Below are 19,231 nucleotides of genomic sequence, written 5' to 3' on the forward strand. Positions count from 1 at the left end.
TAAACAACACACAGACACGGGGAGGATGTGTAAACTCCACACAGACATGGGGAGATTGTGTAGACAACACACAGACACGGGGAGAATGTGCAAACTCCACACAGACACGGGGAGAATGTATAAACTCCACACAGACATGGGGAGAATGTGTAAACTCCACACAGACAGTCGCCCTGACAGTGGAATGAAACCCGGGTCCCTGGCGCTGTGAGGCAGCAGTGCTAACCACTGAGCCACCATGCCACGGTACCACCGTACCACCGTACAATACAACCACTACCACAGAAAGCTGAATGCTCATTCCTGATCTGACTACAGGTTGAGAGAAGTTGTGCCCACACATTGGGTCCTGCTTTTCCCACATTGTAATGACGTCTGCACGTTGAATGTGATTCACTGGGCTGTGATGTGCTTCAGGTACTAGAACTGGCACCTGAACTGCTTCCATCTGTTCTGAGCAGCCTCCCTGTACAACACTGTGAATTCCCAGACAACAAGGTGCAGAGCTGGATGAACACAGCAGGCCAAGCAACATCATAGGAGCAGAAAGGCTGACGTTTCGGGCCTAGAGGTGTGAATTCCCAGATTTATTTTGCTGGCTGTTTCCTGTGCAGTTAGAGATGGTTTCATTATTCTTGGCTCCATGTGCCGTGAGGATTTGCCATAAGGCTGCTCATAATCAGCCAACAATACCTCAGCAGAACTGAGGAGTGGAAACAGTTCAAGGACACTGTCCTGCACCCTCCAAACATCTACCCCCAACCCCAGCCTGAACCCAACAATGGCCTCCAGTCAGCATCTCGCTGCCAATGCTCTCTGACTGAGGGTATTCCTGCCAGTTTCATTGTGTGACCTCCTATGTCCTCCCACACTCTTCACCAATGGTCGCCCATCAATGGTCGCCATGTCAACGTCCTGCCTTTTCTCAGCCAATCAGGAAGCAAACAGACCCCTCCTCACCTGATTGGATGATTGAATGCTCGGAAAGCAGCCTCTTTTCCAACCTTTGCCAGTAACCTTCTGAACTAATCAACTGAAGTGAGCAAAGGAATATATTTTTTTTTAGAAGGTTGATTTTTTGGTATTTTATAAGTGCCTCCCCTTAGTCACTTTCCTCCTTGCTCGCAGCCCACTCCTGGGGAATATCCTACAAATTCCAAAGATTGCAGACTAATGCTGGTGACTACCTGCCTTACATTCCTCCCTCTCCCCACCCCATACACTGGGTAGGAGTATGAGACTTCCTCAGTGCTCCAAGATAATGCGCAAAATGGTTACAGTTCACACACAAGAACTGTGGGATTCTGACTCCAGACATTACGGCCCAAGAATGCCCTTGGCCCTTTTATTTATTGGCTAATCAGGAAAGAAACTCAGTCTCCCTCCTAGATTCGCAATGCACCACATGTGACTAATGTGCTGACAATACTGGGCTAATTCTACTTGAAAGAAAAGGGTCAGCCTTTCCAGGAGAAAAAATTGGAAAGGGTCAATAATTAAAATCATTAAAAGTAGCGAGAGACAAGGCGAGAGAAAGATGAGGCCAAGACATTGATCGGTGTTAGCTAATTTGTCATGGTTCTTTCTGCCTGACAGCTTTCCTGATGCATCTTAGACAGCACTTTCCAAACCCATGACCTGTACCATCTAGAAGGACAAGGGCAGCAGATCGCACCCCCTTGCAAGTTCCTCTTTAAGCCACTCACTGTCCCGACATGGAAAAATATCGCAGTCCCTTCAGTGTCGCTGGGTCAAAATCCTGGAACATTTTCCCTGATAGCACTGTGGGTGTCCCTGTACCCCACAAAGTGCAGCAGTTCAGCCTGTTCACCGCCACCTCCTCAAGAGGTAATTAGGTATGGGCAGCAAATGCTGACCCAGCCAGCTACACCCACATTCTGTGAATGAACAAAAGAAGCATTAACTTTCTGGGCTGTCCTCTCTCACCAGGAGCTGTTCACTGGATTCATTGCCATGTAGTAACAAGACTCCATCATGAATACAGCCAGACAAATTGCAATGGGCAAATACCACCTAGTGTTCCCTCGGAAACATTATTCACGTTGCTAGTCTAATTATACTGTGCTTTCTTCATTAGAATTCTCCAGTTTCATGCTGAATAAAAACAAATCAGTAGTGTGGCTGACAGACATACCACTTTCAGATTTTCCTATTCTATGTCTAAGTTGACTAGGCGATGCCTTCAACGGGCCATTATATCCATTGTGTATCAAATGAATGAGATCATTAAGTCTCAGCAAAAGTCTAATATTATCTGTCGACCTAAAGGAGAACTTTTGATGTCATATTGTGGCTAACAGAACATTTACTGAACCATGTCCATTCCAACAATACTTTTAACACTTTTAGAATGAAACACTCAATTATAAACCCCACTTGCCATCTCAGGAGGTGACTGAACAGAGCCAAACTGGAGGTCCTGTCAGAAGATACTGCCATCAGGCAACATAGCAAACAAAAGAAACCCAAAGAATCAAGGATGCTGCCAATTAGAAACAAAATCAGAAACTGCTGGGAAAACTCAGCAGGCCTGGCAGCATGCGTGAAGAGAAATCAGAGTTAATGTTTCGGGTCCAGTGACCCTTCTTCAGAATTGACTGCAACTGGGGTTGAAGATGGTATATATGCTGAAGATGGGGTGGGTGGAGGAGTAAACGACAGGGGGAGATGGAGGCCAGAGAGAGAGAAAACAACAGTTGGGAAGACACAGGAATGGGTAATGGTCAGCCTGGGAGAACCAACAGCTGCTAATGGGGACCACTAGTGGCTGACAATGGGCCATGTGTGGGAACAGCCCATGGGATGACAAGGCCTGGTGTGTGGGGTTTGGGGTAAGGGCATGGGAAAAGGTGTCAGGCCCTAAAATTATTGAACTCGGTGTTGAGTCCAGAAGCCTGCGAGGTTCCCAAGTGGAAAATGAGGTGTTATTCCTCCAGGTTGCCCTGAGCTTTGTTTGGAGCACTGCAGTAAGCCTGCGACAGAGGTGTTAGCCAGGGAACATGGCGGTGTGTTGAAACGGCAGGCAACTGGAAGTTCAGGGTCATTTTTGTGGACAGAATACAAGCGTTCTGCAAAGCAGTCACCCAGTCTGCGCTTTGTCTCCCCATTGTAAAGGAGACCACATTGTGAGCGGTGAATGCAGTAGAATAGATTGTGGGAAGTACAGGTGAATTTCTGCTTCACCTGGAAGGTACGTTTGGAGGCCCTGGATATTGAGGAGGGAGGAGGTAAAGGGGCAGATGTTACACCTTCTGTGGTCACAGGGGAAGGTGCCATGGGGCTGATGGGGGTGTTGGGAATTGAGGAGGGATGGACCAGGGTGTCCCAAAGAGAATTGTCCCTGTAGAAGGCTGACAAGGGAGGGGAGGGGAATGTGTCTGATTCCATATTCCCATAAAGTAATGCGGGATCCTCCTGTGGGTAAATTGGCTGCCACACTTCCAACAATAATAACAGAGGTTACACTTCAAAAGAGCTGAATTAGCTGCAAAACTAAGGCTGGGAGATGTGTAATATAAATGTCTTTGTTGCTGGTTGGGGGAGAGTTTTGGAGATTAAAAACAGGGAAGTCTTGTTACAACTGTACAGGGTGTTGGTGAGACCACACTTGAAGGATTAAGTCCAGTCTGGGCCCCCATATTTAAGAAAGAAGAGACTGACATTGGAGGTTGTTCAGCTAATTCCTGGGATCAATGGGGTTAACTTCTCAATAACAACTGAACAGGTTCATGCTATTAAACAGGTTAGAGCTTAGAAGCATGAGGAATGATCTTATTGAAATAGTTCAGATTTTAAGGAGGTTTGACAGATAATAATATTGAGAGGATGCTTTCACTCGTGGGAGATTGTCAAATGAGGGGTCATAGTTACAGAATGAGGAGAAAGATGCAGCCAGTGCTATTCATGGGCCTTTTATGAGAAGTTAGTTTCATTGGCTTGGCCGGTATTTATTTGCCAATTCCCAACTGCTCAGAGGGCAGATAAACATCAACTGGAATCTATTTGTAGGTCTAGCTACTCTCTGAGGGCCATTAGTGAGATATGAGAAGTAATTTTTTCTCTTAGAGGGTAGTGAATGTCTGGATTTCTCTGCCCCAGAGATTTGTGGAGGCTAGATCACAACAAGTGTTTAAAGAGGCAGGAGATAGATTTCTGAAACATTGAGGACTGGAAGGCTACGAGGAGCTCATAGCGAAGAGGGGTTGAGACCTGAGCAGATCAGCTATGATCTTGTAAAATGATGGAGCAGGCTCAAGAGACCGAAAGGCCTACTCCTGCTTCTGTTTCTCATGTTCTTGTTGCTTGCAAAGATTCCCCAGCAAGAACAACGAAATTTCTTTGGGATCGTAGAATGTAATGGTTTTTGTTTATGTTTTTGAGTCAAGTTACGTAAAAAACCAGCACTTCCACAAATTACAATTCCCACAGCATTGTCGAGTCAGCTGAGGGTGGAGTTGTTGCATTGTAGAAAGGCAGTGGACATGAACTGAAAGGGTAAGGGGCTGATGGAGATTGGAAATAGCTTTTCAGATGCTGTCTCCCGTTCGTAGCAACGTGAAAGAAATTGAGGTTTTGCACTGACCGACAGCTCGGAAAAGTCCGCTGTGAATTCAGTGGGTTTGGCAGTCTCCTGTGAGAAGTTACCCTGGAAACCTCACATCAGTCAAGCCAACAGTGCTGGAGAATCTCTTCATTAAACAACAGCATTTCACTCTGCAAACGTCCACCACCAGCCTGCATTTCTATTGTTCATCCAAAAGCATGCACAGACAACAAAACATCCATGAAACGTTATGATAGGCAAATTATGACAGCCAACCTACACATCAAAGATATCATGTGGGATGTGGGTGTCATTTATTGCCCGTCCCTAGTTTCCCCTTGGGAAGGTGGTGGTGAGTTGCCTTCTTGAACCATCGCAGTCCATGTGTTGTGTATGTCTTGTTCCAGGACATTGACCCAGTGAGAATGAAAGCATGGGGCTGATACAAGGCAGGATGGTGAGTGGCTTGGCAGGGAAGATGTAGCCAGGGCTATTCATGGGCCTTTTATGGGAAGTGAGTGTCACTGGCTTGGCTGGTATTTATTTGCCAATTCCCAACTGCTCAGAGAGCAGATAAACATCAACTGGAATCCATTTGTAGGTCCTGCTACTCTCTGAGGGCCATTAGTGAACTGCTTGACTTTTACAATTAGGTTAGCTGATTTTAAAAAAAAACTTTTGTTTTTAATTTAACTATTTCTTCTAATTAACCTCTTCAAAGAGATGTTATTACACACCACTGGAGCACATGGAACTTGAACCTGGGCCTCCTACTCCAAGGGCACAGACATTACCACTGCACCAACAACAGGGCTCCTCAAAGCCCCGTTCCTAATTTTTTAAAATGTTCTTTTTATTGACCTATTTTTCTAATCAACCTGTCCAGAGGTGTTATTACTGACTTGACGCAGGACTCCCGGTCCAGGGGTAGGGACACTACCACTGTGCCTCAAGAGGGTCCCTCACAACCCAACGCTTTTTTTCTACACAGAAGTGTTATCTCACACAACTGAGTGACCTCTCTCCCACCAAAACCACCATGAGTTTTATTTTTATACAAATAGCCACCACCCATAAATAGACCAGTGTAGACTATTCAATACTTACGAGCAAAGCCCATTATGTGCATTGCAAACCATCAAAATCGCAGGGAAGGGAGTTAGCTACATTTTCACTCTTTTAATTCAAATTTCAGCAGCTACTCTGATAGAATTCGAATCCATGTACCCCAGAGAATCATAGAATCCCTATAGTGTGGAAGCAGACCATTTGGCCCATCAAGTCCACACCAACCCTCCAAACAGCATCTAACCCAAACCCATTCCACGTACCATATAATGTTGCATTTCCCACGGCTAATTCACCCAGCCTGCACATCCCTGGGAACTATGGGGCAATTTCCCATGGCCAATCCACCTAACCTGGACACCTCTGGACTGTGGGAGGAAACCGGAGCACCCGGAGGAAACCCATACAGACACAGGGAGAATGTGCAAACTCCACGCAGACAGTCACCTGAGGGTGGAATGGAACCCAGGTCCCTGGTGCTGTGAGACAGCAGTGCTAACCCCTGAGTCACCATGCTACCCCAGAGCATTAGCCTGGGATTTCAGATTACAAGTCCCAGTCACATTTCCACCCTGCCATTGCAAATGGTGCAACGAGCAACATTACCAATCGATTCATTGAAATATTGACTTGTCAAAGATTGCAGAAGGACTGATATGCTGCAAGTTTCTGCATCATGCCCAATAGGTTTTTTTTTAATTTAATGAATATCCCCTTCCCCAACTCACAAAAATATCTAAAGCAGTTAACTGAGCTCATTACTTTTGTGGTCTGTAGTCTGGTATCGACCTGTCGAGTGATATCCTGTCGCTGAGCTGAGCATTGTAGCCGTAATCTTCATATTTAGCATCAAACTCACGACTCTCATCTCTCATAGTGGCAGCAACTCCTCCCTGGCCTAGGCCACCAGGTCCCTCCATCAGTCCAATTGGTTTAGCGAGTCCTAAACAAGGCATAGAACACAGGTCAGCCTCTCAAAACAGAACCTTCTGGAAACACAGGTCAGCCTCCCGAAACAGAACCTTATGGAAATGCACAGAGAATCACCTGGAGACAGACTGTAGGCCAAAGCCTAGGGTAGTAGTGAGTTGGGTGTGGCCATTCCCCAGAAATGAAATGAAACACATTTTGTACGACAAAGTGAAATATAGAAAACACAGTTATACAAAGGATATTATCAAGTTGGAGAGGGTTCAGAAGAGATTTACCAGGATGTTGCCAGGTATGGAAGATGTGAGTTATAAAGAAAGGCTGGATGGGCTTTGTCTTTTTTTCACTGGAGGTAGGAGACTGAGAGGTGACCTTATAGAGGTTTATAAAATCATGAGGGGTACAGATAAGATTAATGGTAGGTGTCTTTTCCCTTGGGTTGGGGGATTTCAAGACTAGGGGACATATTGTTCAGGTGAGAGAAGACAGATTTAAAAATGATATGGCGGCAAGTTTTTTATACAGAGGCTCGTTCACATGTGGAATGAACTTCCTGAGTTCCGGAGGAAGTGGTGGATATGGGCACAGTTACAACATTTAAAAGACACTTAGATAAGTATATGAATAGGAAAGGCTTGGAGAGATACGGGCCAGGAGCAGGCAGGTGGGACTGGTTTAATTTGGGATTATGTTCAGCATGGACTGGTTGGACCGAAGGGTCTGTTTCTGTGCTGTATGGCTCTATGGCCCTAAGAGCTAATTTACCCCAAACCTGCACTCTGCAAAACTTTAGCAAAGTTGAAAATGTATGATCAACTTTAACATCTGATGCCGCAAGTACAACTACAGACCAAGGGGTCTCCCACATTAGCGAGTGTATTTGTGATTGAAATATGTACCTAACAAACACTAAACACGGCACCTTAAACCTTCACACAATCAGCAGCTGATAACATCTCCCTGGGCTCTTCATCTTCAATTGCAGTTCAATGCATTGGACTTTGACAGAAATACAATGTTCTGGCACTAGTTTGGGTAAACTGAATGCACCAAACACAAAAGAAACAATTAATAAAAGATGCAGAAACTGGAACACAGGTGGATAAAGAACCATAACTGCAAAATAAGATATAAGCTCAAGGGCACAATTGTCCAGAGGGTGCAGGATCAGGGAGACCTTGAGCTTTATACTCATAAATGATTGAAGGCGAATATCAATAGGTCTGACAGTATCTGTGGAAACAGAAACAGAGTGAACATTTCGAGTCTGGTATGACTCCTTTCGGATCTGTTCTGAAGTCACACCAGATTTTAAATGTTCACTCTGTCTCTCTCCCCACAGATGTTGCCAGAGCTGTTGAGTTTCTCCAGCATTGTCTAAGTTTATTTCAGGTTTCCAGCATCTGCAATATTTTGCTTTTAATCATTGAAGGGTATCGGGAAAGTGGTCAGTATCTTAAACTTTATAAACAGAGGCCTCAGGCTGGATTTTCACAGGGTCAGAAATGTTAGTATACAGATACTGCAAGCGATTAGGAAGTTGACTAGAATGTGATGTTTACCACAAAGGGAATGAAATGTTAAAGGTGGAACTTTTCGCTTTAGCTGTTACCACAGTTGGATTGCTGTGTACAGTTTGTGGTCTCTGTATTGCAAGAAGATTGTAATTTCTTTGGAAGCAACTCAGAGAAGATTCATTCAACTCGTTTCTTCAACAAAGGGTTTAACTTACAGAGAAAGGTTGAACATGTTGGATCTGTACCCATTGGAGTCTAGAAGATTGAGGTGTAATTACTAAGACACGTAAAAATTCTGTGGGTTCGGAAGAAGGGTCACACCGGACTCAAAACATTAATTCTGTTTCTCTCTCCCTAGCTACTGCCAGAACTGCTGAGTTTCTCCAGAAATTTCTGTACATCTTTCAACTATACTGAGGGACTAGATAGAATGGACAGTAGATAGAACTACAGGATATAATTTAAGAATAAGAGGTCTCCCTTTTAAGACAGGGGGAGAATATTTCCTTCCAGAAGATTGATGGTATGTAGAATTCTCTTCCCCAGAAGGTAGCAGAGGCTGGGTCATTGAATTTATTCAAAACTGAATTGGACAGATTTCTAATAGAGAAGGGAGTCAGGGAGAATGGGTGGGGCAGGGGAGGAGGTGAGCAGACAGAGAGCTCGATCAGGCTCCAAGGGGCAAATCACCCTTTCCTGCTCCTGATTCCAACATTCCTGTGTGGAGTTTGCATCTTCTCCCCGTGTCTGCGTGGGTTTCCTCCGGGTGCTCCGGTTTCCTCCCACAGTCCAAAGATGTGCAAGTTAGGTGGATTGGCCATGCTAAATTACCCATAATGTTCAGGGATGTGCGTTATAAGGGGATGGGTCTGGTTGGGATGCTCTAAGAGTCGGTGTGGACTTGTTGGGCCGAAGGGCCTGTTTCCACACTGTAGGGATTCTGTGATATATGATTCCGATTATGTGAGCTTTTAAAAATGTCAGGTGGGATCAGGATGCCCTGTCTGTGCCAGCTCCAGGTTTTGCCAAAAAAGTGGGAATGGATTGAAGGAATGACTGACACAGGAGGGAAATCTGAAGTCAGCGGGCCATTTGAACTTCGTACTGATTTCAGAAAGAATCTGTTTTGGCCGCATGAAAGCCCCTAAACTGGTGTCATAAATGGATGGAGTGGACACTCACTAGTAGCTTCAGAGGATGGATGAGCCTGTTTAAGTTTCATGATTTGAATATTCTTAAATGCCCTGCTTTTCAAACATTCAAATGACCACAAGGCTGCAGCTAGGGTAGTCATAGTTAAAACACATTCTCTGCTGGATTGGCTTCTTTGACGGAACATAGAGATGGGTGAGAAAAAAGTGTTTGCTCGATTTCAATAGATTTCTTTGTGGGGATTGTGGGCTGTGTGACATAAGGTCTAAAAACTCTTCAATGAACATGAAAGAACTGAAATAAAGTGTTGGAGAATGGAGGCAAGTTTCCTTGTCAGTCCACCTCTGTTCCAAATGTGGCTAACAGAAGTCTATAAGAGACAGATCCTACACAGAAAGAGAAATGAAAAGTGGGAAGTAATGTTGTATTAAAAGCAAGAAGGAAAAAAAAGGAGGTAGAGAGGAACGGTAAGGAAAGGTTCAATCATCCTAGACATAAAACAATTATAACCTATCCAAAGTAACTTCACATGTGGCTATTTTAATCTGATCAATGCAGCCATCCTCAACTTCACAGAAATTTATCCATCATAAAATTGATACACCTCTCCAGTGTCTCTTTCGATTTAAAAGGCAAATAATTAATCATATGCCATTCTGTCTAAACAGTCAAATTGGATTTCAGACAACCAGGGGCTTATTAAACAAGTCAGATGGATCATGAAATTGTTAGTGACATCAGACAAACAGCTACTATTATATACAGCTAATTCATATTGCACACTTTTCAGTGGAAAATGTCCATAGGCACTTCACAGGACCAAACGTTACCCTGAGCCTCATAAGGAAATATTAATTCAGGTGACCATAAGTGTGGTTAAAGAGATGGTTTTTAAGAAGGGCTTGAAAGGCGGAGAGAGAGAGTGATAGAGAGAGAGAGAGGAGGAGAAGTTTAAGGCGGTGATTCTAGAGCCTAGGTCCAACGCAGCAGAAGGCACAGCCATCAATGGCAGAGAGATTAATGTTCAGGATGTTCAAGAGGCTATGCTTGGAGAAACACAGAGATCTCAGAGGGTTGCAGAGGTGGAGGATGCTGCAAGACACAGAGACCCTGGAGAGAGTCAATTTTTTTCCTTCATTCATTCACGGGATGAGGGTATCACTGGCTAGGCCGGCATTTATTGCCCTGAGGGCAGTTAAGAGTCAACCACATTGCTGTGGGTCTGGAGTCACATGTAGGCCAGAGCAGGTAAGGATGGCAGTTTCCTTCCCTAAAGGACATTAGTGAACCAGATGAGTTTTTCCAACAATCAACAATGGATTCATGGTCATCATTAGACTCTTAATTCCACTATGTGCTGTGGTGGGATTCAAACCTGGGTCCCCAGAGCATTATCGGGGCCTCTGAACAGTCTAATGATAATACTACTAGGCCATTGCCTCCCACAATAAACAGAAATGAACAGGATGAAGAGAAATGAACCGGAATTCTGTTTGGTTAATCCTTCATGCACGATGGGAAACTTTCTAAAAGCCCTCAGTTTCTAATCGTTCCCTACTCTGCTGTTTCTGAATTTGTGGGTGCAAAGCTCCCTTGAAATGTCACCACCAGCTGTGAAGTAACCAAGTGGTCACTCACTCACACTGCTGCCGAAGGCTGGCTCAACCAATCCACTTCACTCAGATAAAGAATTCCCTGTGGCTTTTGCTATCCGAGTTCGTGCTCTAACAAAGGCTGACATTCCCTAAGTTGCATTGTGAGCAAGCCCAATGTTTGGAAACAGAGAATATCGACAGCGGGACAGTCATGGTCTGAAGGAAGGAGCAGAATGGATGTTTGAAGGGAACGACTACAGCAATTCTCATCCCATCTGGGAAATGGAATCCGTTTCACCTCCTCCATCACAACTTCAAAAACTATGTCATTGGCCATAAAGCACTTCAGGATTTCCCACAGTCATGAAAGGTTTTGTTTTGATTCACTCATGGGATTTGGGGGGCCCAGCATTTATTGCCCTTCCCTAGTTGCCCCTTGAGAAGGTGGGGGTGAGCTGCCTTCCTGAACCGCTGCAGTCCATGTGCTGTAGGTTGACCCAAAATGCCCTCAGGGAGGAAATTCCAGGATTTAGACCCAGTGACAGTGGACGAACAGTGATATATTTCCAAGTCAGGACAGTGAGTGGCTTGCAGGGGAACTTGCAGAGGGTGGTGTTCCCATGTATCTGCTGCCCTCATCCTTCTAGATAGAAGTTGATTGTTGGTTTAGAAAGAGCTGTCTAAGGATCTTTAGTAAATTTCTGCAGTGCATCTTGTAGATGGTACATACCGCTGCTACTGAGCGTCCATTGTGGAAGGGAGTGAATGCTTATGGATGTAATGCCAATCAAGTGGGCTGCTTTGTCCTGGATGGTGTCAAGCTTCTTGAGTGTTATTGGAGCTGCACTCATCCAGGCAAGTGGGGAGTATTCCATCACACTCCTGACTTGTGCCTTGTAGATGGTGGGACAGGCTTTGGGGAGTCAGGAGGTGAGTTACTCAATGCAGGATTCCCAGCTTCTGACCTGCTCTTGTTAACCATTGTGTTTATGTTGCAAGTCCAGTTGTGGTTCTGGTCAATGGTAACCCCCAGGATGTTGACAGTGGGCATTCAGTGATGGTAACACCATTGAATGTCAGGCAGGATGGTTAGACCGTCTCTTACTGGAGATGGTCTTTGCCTGATACTCATGCGGCATGAATGTTACTTGCCACTTGTCACAGATTCATAGAGCTGTATAGCATGGAAGCAGGCCCTTCAGTCCAATGCGTCCATGCCGATCAGATATTCCACATTGATCTAGTTCCATTTGCCAGCATTTGGCTCATATCCCTCTAAACCCTTCCTGTTCAGCAGCCCAAGCCTGAATATTGTCTAAATCTTGTTGCATGTGAACATGGACTGCTTCAGTATCTGAGGAGTCGTGAATGGTGTTGAACATTGTGCAATCATCGGTGAACATCCCCACTTCTGACCTTATGATGGAGGGAAGGTCATTGATGAAGCAGCTAAAGATGGTTGGGCCTAGGACACTACCCTGAGGAACTCCTGCAGAGATGTCCTGGAGCTGAGATGATTGATCTCCAACAACCACAACCATTTTCCTGTGTGTCAGGTATGACTCCAACCACCGGAGAGTTTGTCCCCTGATACCTTTTGATTCCAGTTTTGCCAGGGCTCCTTGATGTCACACTCGGTCAAATGCAACATTGATGTCAAGGGCTGTCACTCTCACCTCACCCTCTGGAATTCAGCTCTTTTGTCCATGTTTGAACCCAGGCTGTAATGAGGTCAGGAGCTGAGTGGCCCTGGCGGAACCCAAACTGGGCGTCACTGAGCAGGTTATTGCTGAGCAGGTGCTGCTTGATAGCTCTGTTACTGACAACTTCCATCACTTTGCTGACGGTCGAGCAGAGACTGATGGGGCGGTAAGTGACCAGGTTGGATTTGTCCTGCTTTTGGTGTACAGGACATACTTGGGCAATTTTCCACATTGTTGGGTAGATGCCAGTGTTGTAACTGTACTGGAACAGCTTCGCCAGGGAAGTGGCAAGTTCTGGAGCACACGTCTTCAGTACTATTGCCGGAATGTTGTCAGGGCCCGTAGCCTTTGCGGTATCCAGTGTTTCCAACCGTTTCTTAATATCATGTGGAGTGAATTGAATTGGCTGAAGACTGGTATCTGTAATGCTGGGGACCACTGGAGGACGCTGAGATGGATCATCCACTCGGCACTTCTGCCTGAAGATTGCTGTGAAAGCTTCAGCCTTATCTTTTGCCCTGATGTGCTGGGCTCTTCCATCATTGATGTTGGGAATTTTTGTGGAGCTTCCTCCTCCAGTGAGTTGTTTAATTGTCCCCCATCATTCATGACTGGATGTCGCAGGACTGCAGAGCTTAGATCTGATCCGTTGGTTGTGGGATCACTTAGCTCTGTCTATCACTTGTTGCTTTCGCTGTTTGGTGTGCAAGTAGTCTTGTTTGGTGGCTTCACCAGGTTGTCACCTCATCTGCAGGTATGCCTGGTGCTGCTCCTGGCATGCCCTCCTGCACTCTCCATTGAACCAGGGTTGATCCCCTGGCCTGATGGTAATGGTTGAGTGGGGGATATGCTGGGCCATGAGGTTACAGATTGTGCTGGAGTACAATCCTGCTGCTGTTGATGGCCCACAGCGTCCCATGGATGCCCAGTCCTGAGTTGCTAGATCAGTGTGAAGTCTGTCCCATTTAGCACAGAGATAGTGCCACACAACACGATGGAGGTTATTCTCAATGTGAAGGCGGGACTTTGTCTCCACAAGGACTGTGCGATGGTCACTCTTACCGATACTGACATGGACAGATACATCTGCAGCTGGCAGGTTGGTAAGGATGAGGTCGAGTATGTTTTTCCCTCTTGTTGGTTCCCTCACCACCTGCCACAGACCCAGTCTCGCAGCTATGTCCTTTAGGACCCGACCAGCTCGATCAGTAATACTGCTGCCGGGCCACTCTTGATGGTGGGCATTGAAATCCCCCACCCAGAGTACATTTGGTGCCCTTACCATCCTCAGTGCCTCCTCTAAGTGTTGTTCAACATGGAGGAATACTGATTCATCAGCTGAGGGAGGATGGTATGTGGTAATCAGCAAGAGCCATGTTTAACCTGAAGCCATGAGACTTCATGGGGTCCAGAGTCAATGTTGAGGACTCCCAGAGCAACACCATCCTGACTGTATCCCACTGTGCTGCCCCCTCTGCTGGGTCTGTCCTGCCGGTGAGACAGGACATATCCAGGGACAGTGATGGTGGTGTCTGGGACATTGTCTGTAAGGTATGATTCTGAGAGTATGACTGTGTCGGGCTGTTGTTTGACTAGTCTGTGAGACAGCTCTCCCAGTTTTGGCACTAACCCCCTATATTAGTGAGGAGGGCTTTGCAGGGTTGACAGGGCTGTTTCTGACGTTGTCTTTTCCGATGCCTAGATAATTCACAGATGATCTGTCCAATTCCATTTCTTTGCTGAGACTTCTCTGTAGATGATACAATTGAATGGTTTGCTAGACCCTTTCAGAGGCAACTGAGAGTCAACCACATTGCTGTGGGTCTGGAGTCACATGTAGGCCAGACCAGGTTTGATTGGCAGATTTCCCTTCCTGAGGAACATTAGTGCTATAGAAATTTAAGTTTATTCTTTTTTTTCAGATGTTGCCAGAGACACTGCATGTCTCTTCCATCTTCTTTGTTTTATCTGCCTTTGATGTAGAGGTGCCGGTGTTGGACTGGGGTGGACAAGGTCAGAAGTCACATGATACCAGGTTTTGATCCAACAAGTTTATTTGAAATCACAAGCTTTTGGAGTGCTGGTATAGCTTTTCAGTTCCTCTCCACTTGTTTCACCAGTTTGAGTCCTTTCTATTAAACCAGCCTGTGCAGGTTTTTAACTGTTTGCAGTGTTTTCCCTCACTGATCTTTCACACTGTGGCATAATGTTGCATTATTAACCTTCTTTTGATCATTTGCCTTATAAATGCCTTATTAAATGGCAGCTGTGTGTGGCTCTGAAGCTGAAGAAGGTAAGAAATTCCCCTGATCATTTCTCTTTGATAGTTCTCAAACTGCTCAAAGCAGGATCTTCTTAGCTCACAGCAAGGTGTCTAAAGTCGGAGATTATTTCTGGAAGGTTTTTAAACCCTGGTTCAGTCCAATCTCCACTTACGCCCTTAGCACTGACAGAGTTCCACATATACACCAACAAGGAGGATCACTACCTGTGTACATCACCTCAAAGTTTGACAAAATGAAACAGAAATTTCTGGAGAAACCTTAATGTCTTTGCAGATCTGTTCGGCTTTCTCTCCACAGATGCTGCCAGATCTGTTGAGTCTCTCCAGCAATCTCTGCTTTTATTTCAGATTTCCAGCATCCATTGTTAGAAACATGGAATCCCTGCAGTGTGGAAGCAGGCCATTCAGCCCATCGAGTCCACACTGACCGTCCAGACAGCATCCCACCCAGACCCCATTCCCCTACCCTATCCCTGAAACCCTGCTTTTCCCATGGCTAATCCACCTACCCTGCACATCTTTGGACTGTGTGAGGAAACCAGAGCACCCGGAGGAAACGCACGCAGACACGGGGAGAAGGTGCAAACTCCACACAGACAGTGACCTGAGGGCGGAATGGAACCTGGGTGTGAGGCAGCACAGCTAACCACTGAGCCACTGTGCACCCTCCCCCCACCCATTCCCTGCCCCCCCCCAACCCCCGCGACGTATTCCCATTAAAAGTGACTGCACTACATAATTAAGAGATTCTGTGATAGCAACTCAACTCTAGAGCGCTACTCTCCCCATCATCAGGGAAGAAAGGATGAATATAATTTATCCATAATTTGTGGGTGTACCAGTGTACACAGACTGTGGTATTGATCTCCAGAAAGGAAGAAGAGATGTACTTTGCAATCCAAAGGCTATAGGGTTCATTGATAGCAGCCTGTCCGACTGTACTTTTGGTTGCTAAGGTAGCCAGACCAGGTTGTCTAAAGATAATGGATAAAGAACATAAGAACATAAGAACTAGGAGCAGGAGTAGGCCGTCTGGCCCTTCGAGCCTGCTCTGATCCTTTCGTGGACTCAGATCCACTTACCTGCGTTCTCACCGTATCCCTTAATTCCTTTATTGTTCAAAAAAAATCTACCTTTTTTTTAAAAACATTTACTGAAGTAGCGTCAACTACTTCACTGGGCAAGGAATTCCATAGATTAACAACCCTCTGGGTGAAGAAGTTCCTTCTCAGTTCAGTCCTAAATCTGCTCCCTCTAATCTTGAGGCTATGCCCTCTTGTCCTAGCTTCACCTGCCAGTGGAAACATCCTCTCTACTTCTATCTTATCTATTCCCTTCATAATTTTATATGTTTCTATAAGATCCCCCCTCAATCTTCTGAATTCCAATGAATATAATCCCAATCTACTCAGTCTCTCCTCATAAGACAACCCCCTCAACTCCGGAATCAACCTAGTGAACCTCCTTTGAATCCCCTCCAGTGCCAGTACATCCTTTCTCAAGTAAGGAGACCAAAACTGCACACAGTACTCCAGGTGTGGCCTCACCAGCACCTTGTACAGCTGCAACATAACCTCTCTGCTTTTAATCTCAATCCCTTTAGCAATGAAGGACAAAATTCCATTTGCCTTCCTAATTACTTGTTGTACCTGCAGACCTACCTTCTGTGATTCATGCACAAGGACACCCAGGTCCCTCTGCATAGCAGCATGCTGCAACTTTTTACCATTCAAGTAATAATCCTTTTTACTATTACTCCTACCAAAATGTATCACTTCACATTTATTTACATTGTATTCCATCTGCCAGACCTTTGCCCACGCACTCAAAGAGCAAAGAAATAAATTACTTGGGAAAAAAAATCTTTAAGACAAAAGGAATCAAGACAATATTCACACAGCGAATGGGGAAGATGAAAACCCTGCTAAATGTTTTGTGGAAACAAGGCAAAGCAAGAGAGAAGATGCCAATGATATATCAGAATAAATGGTGGTTACATATTAACACTAGTTGTGGATTGGATAACAGTCAGAAAGCAGAGACTAGGGACAATCATGTCATTTATTAGATGACAAGGTGCAACTCATATAGTAGCTAAAGGATCAGTGCTCAAGCTACTGCTGTTTATAATCTAATAACAATGACGTTTAGACAAAGGACTGAATGCAAACATAACTGTTTACATATTTCTGAGAGGGACATTGTGGCTCAGTGGTTAGCACTGCTGTTTCACAATGTCAGGGACCCGGGTTCGATCCCACCTTCGGGCAACTGTCTGTGTGGAGTTTGCACTTTCTCCCCATGTCTGCGTGGGTTTCCTCTGAGTGCTCTGGCTCCTTCCCAAAGTCCAAGGAGGTGCAAGTTAGGTGGGTTGTCCGTGGGAAATGCAGGGTTACAGGGATAGGGGGATAGGTCTGGGTGGGATGCTCTTTGGAGGGTTGGTGTGGACACAGTGGGCTGAATGGCCTGCTTCCACTCTGTGGGGTTTCTATGATGATACAAAGCTACAAAAAGGAAGTTAGCAATGAGGCAGCTGCAGATTGGCTGTAAAAGGATGTAGGCTAATTAAGTGATTGGACAGAGAGGTGGTTGATGAATTACAATTACTCACTTCAGTAGGGAGTAGAGAAGAACAGTAAGTAATATGTGATTCATTATTGTTAGGGGACCTGAGGGGTAGATGCTGAGCAGGAGTTTCCTCTGACCAGAAAAGGAATATGGATCAAAAACAAAGTTGCTGGAAAAGCTCAGCAGGTCTGGCAGCATCTGTGAAGGAAAAAAACAGAGTTAACGTTTCGGGTCTGGTGACCCTTCCTCAGAACTGAGGAATCAAGGGATATGGGCTCTTTATTTTGTTTCAAGGTTTGGTGACCCTGGTCCATCAAAAATAGACGTGGCTGTACAGTGATCAATCACTCTCTCAGTGACATGGCTAGTCATGGACACTGATGGCAGAGAAGAAGGCCATGCAGCCCATCATGCCTGTTTGAAAGAGCAATCTAATGAATCATTGATAACACAGTGTGGAGCTGGATGAACACAGCAAGCCAGGCAGCATCAGAGGAGCAGGAAAGCTGACGTTTCAGGTCGGGACCCTTCTTCAGAAACTTTGGTTTTTGGTCTATATCCCTTGATCCCTTTTCTGAAGAAGGGTCCTGACCCAAAACCTCAACTTTCCTGCTGATGCTGCCTGGCCTGCTGTGTTCCTCCAGCTCCATGCTGTGTTATCTCTGACTCCAGCATCGGCAGTTCTTACTATCTCTGAATCTAATGAATCATGTTGCTTTTTCACTAAAGTTCAGGAACTTTTACCTGGTCAAACTTTTACCCAATCCTTATTGGAAAGTTTGTCATTGAATCAATTTGCATCATCCTGACAGGGTGCTTTTATGGATTGCAATAATTTGTGTGTAAAAGAAAAATGCTCCAGCTCTCCCCTTGGCTCTTTTACCAAATTCAACGACAGATCCTACCTAGAGGTCTGTTTCCTGATGAAAAGGCTCTTTTGCCAACTGTCTTTAATGCAGGGGGTTGGTTGGCCCAGTTGGATTGCCAGAGTTTATAATGCAGAGTGATACCAACAGGATGATTTTGATTCCTGTACTGGCTGGGATTGCCACGAAAGACCCTCCTTCTTGCCCTCACCTCTCATGTGAGGTATGGTGACTCTTAAGGTTAAGCTACAGCAGTTGTCTCTCTGTAATGACAGAGTGGGGTTATCGCCACTTTAACAATGTGATACCTGTATTATTTGGTAACATGATGAAAAGTTGTTGTATAAATCCTTTCTCCTTTGCTTTCAAAGACCCTGAAAGTCACTCACTGCTCATTAATGTCACACTGCAGTTGAGTTTAGTGCTGAGTTAATTAATTTTACAAGAATTAGCCAATAGGAATATCAGCTTGCAAGATTAAAAGGAGATGTGTTGAAACCAGCAGTTAGAATCAATATGACTGCTGAGAAAGTAATTAGAGACATTGAGAATGATGGTTACAGTTAATCTCATATTAATTATGGATTTTTTCAAGCAGGAGTATTCTTTTATTAAAGGCTTTTAAAAACAAAATGCCTCTCCAGCATTAATCTAACACCTGACACGCCTTGCCACCAAGAATTAAGGTAGTGGGATACTAACTGAAATCTCAGAGGCAGAGGGAGGAATTTGAGACTGGGATTCGGAAACACACAGAGTGAGTTTTCATGAAGGACTGGACCAAAGAAAATCTCAGATTCATTCAAAAGGTCATCAATGCTGGGATAGAGTGAGACAGGATGTCAAATTCCATAGAAGGATCAGTTAGATGGGCTGAATGCCCTCCATTAGCCACCATGGTTCTCATAGCACAGGCTTGAACTGATAGATCCAACAGAGTGATGGACAGGAACTGCTCATAGATCCTGCAGATCACAGTGATGG

At 45.1% G+C, this 19,231-nt stretch overlaps 1 protein-coding gene across 1 annotated transcript in view; it reads right to left on the reverse strand.

The window, feature by feature from the left end:
- Nucleotides 1–19,231, reverse strand: part of galnt9 (polypeptide N-acetylgalactosaminyltransferase 9) — a 348,022-nt gene that overhangs the window by 290,678 nt on the left and 38,113 nt on the right. The window contains exon 2 of the mRNA XM_048611757.1: nt 6,395–6,575. Coding sequence (XP_048467714.1) covers nt 6,395–6,575 — 181 coding nt within the window. The remainder of the gene's footprint in view (nt 1–6,394; nt 6,576–19,231) is intronic.

This window comes from Rhincodon typus, chromosome 24, assembly GCF_021869965.1.
Source record: "Rhincodon typus isolate 14 chromosome 24, sRhiTyp1.1, whole genome shotgun sequence".
Classification (NCBI taxonomy): Eukaryota; Metazoa; Chordata; class Chondrichthyes; order Orectolobiformes; family Rhincodontidae; genus Rhincodon; species Rhincodon typus.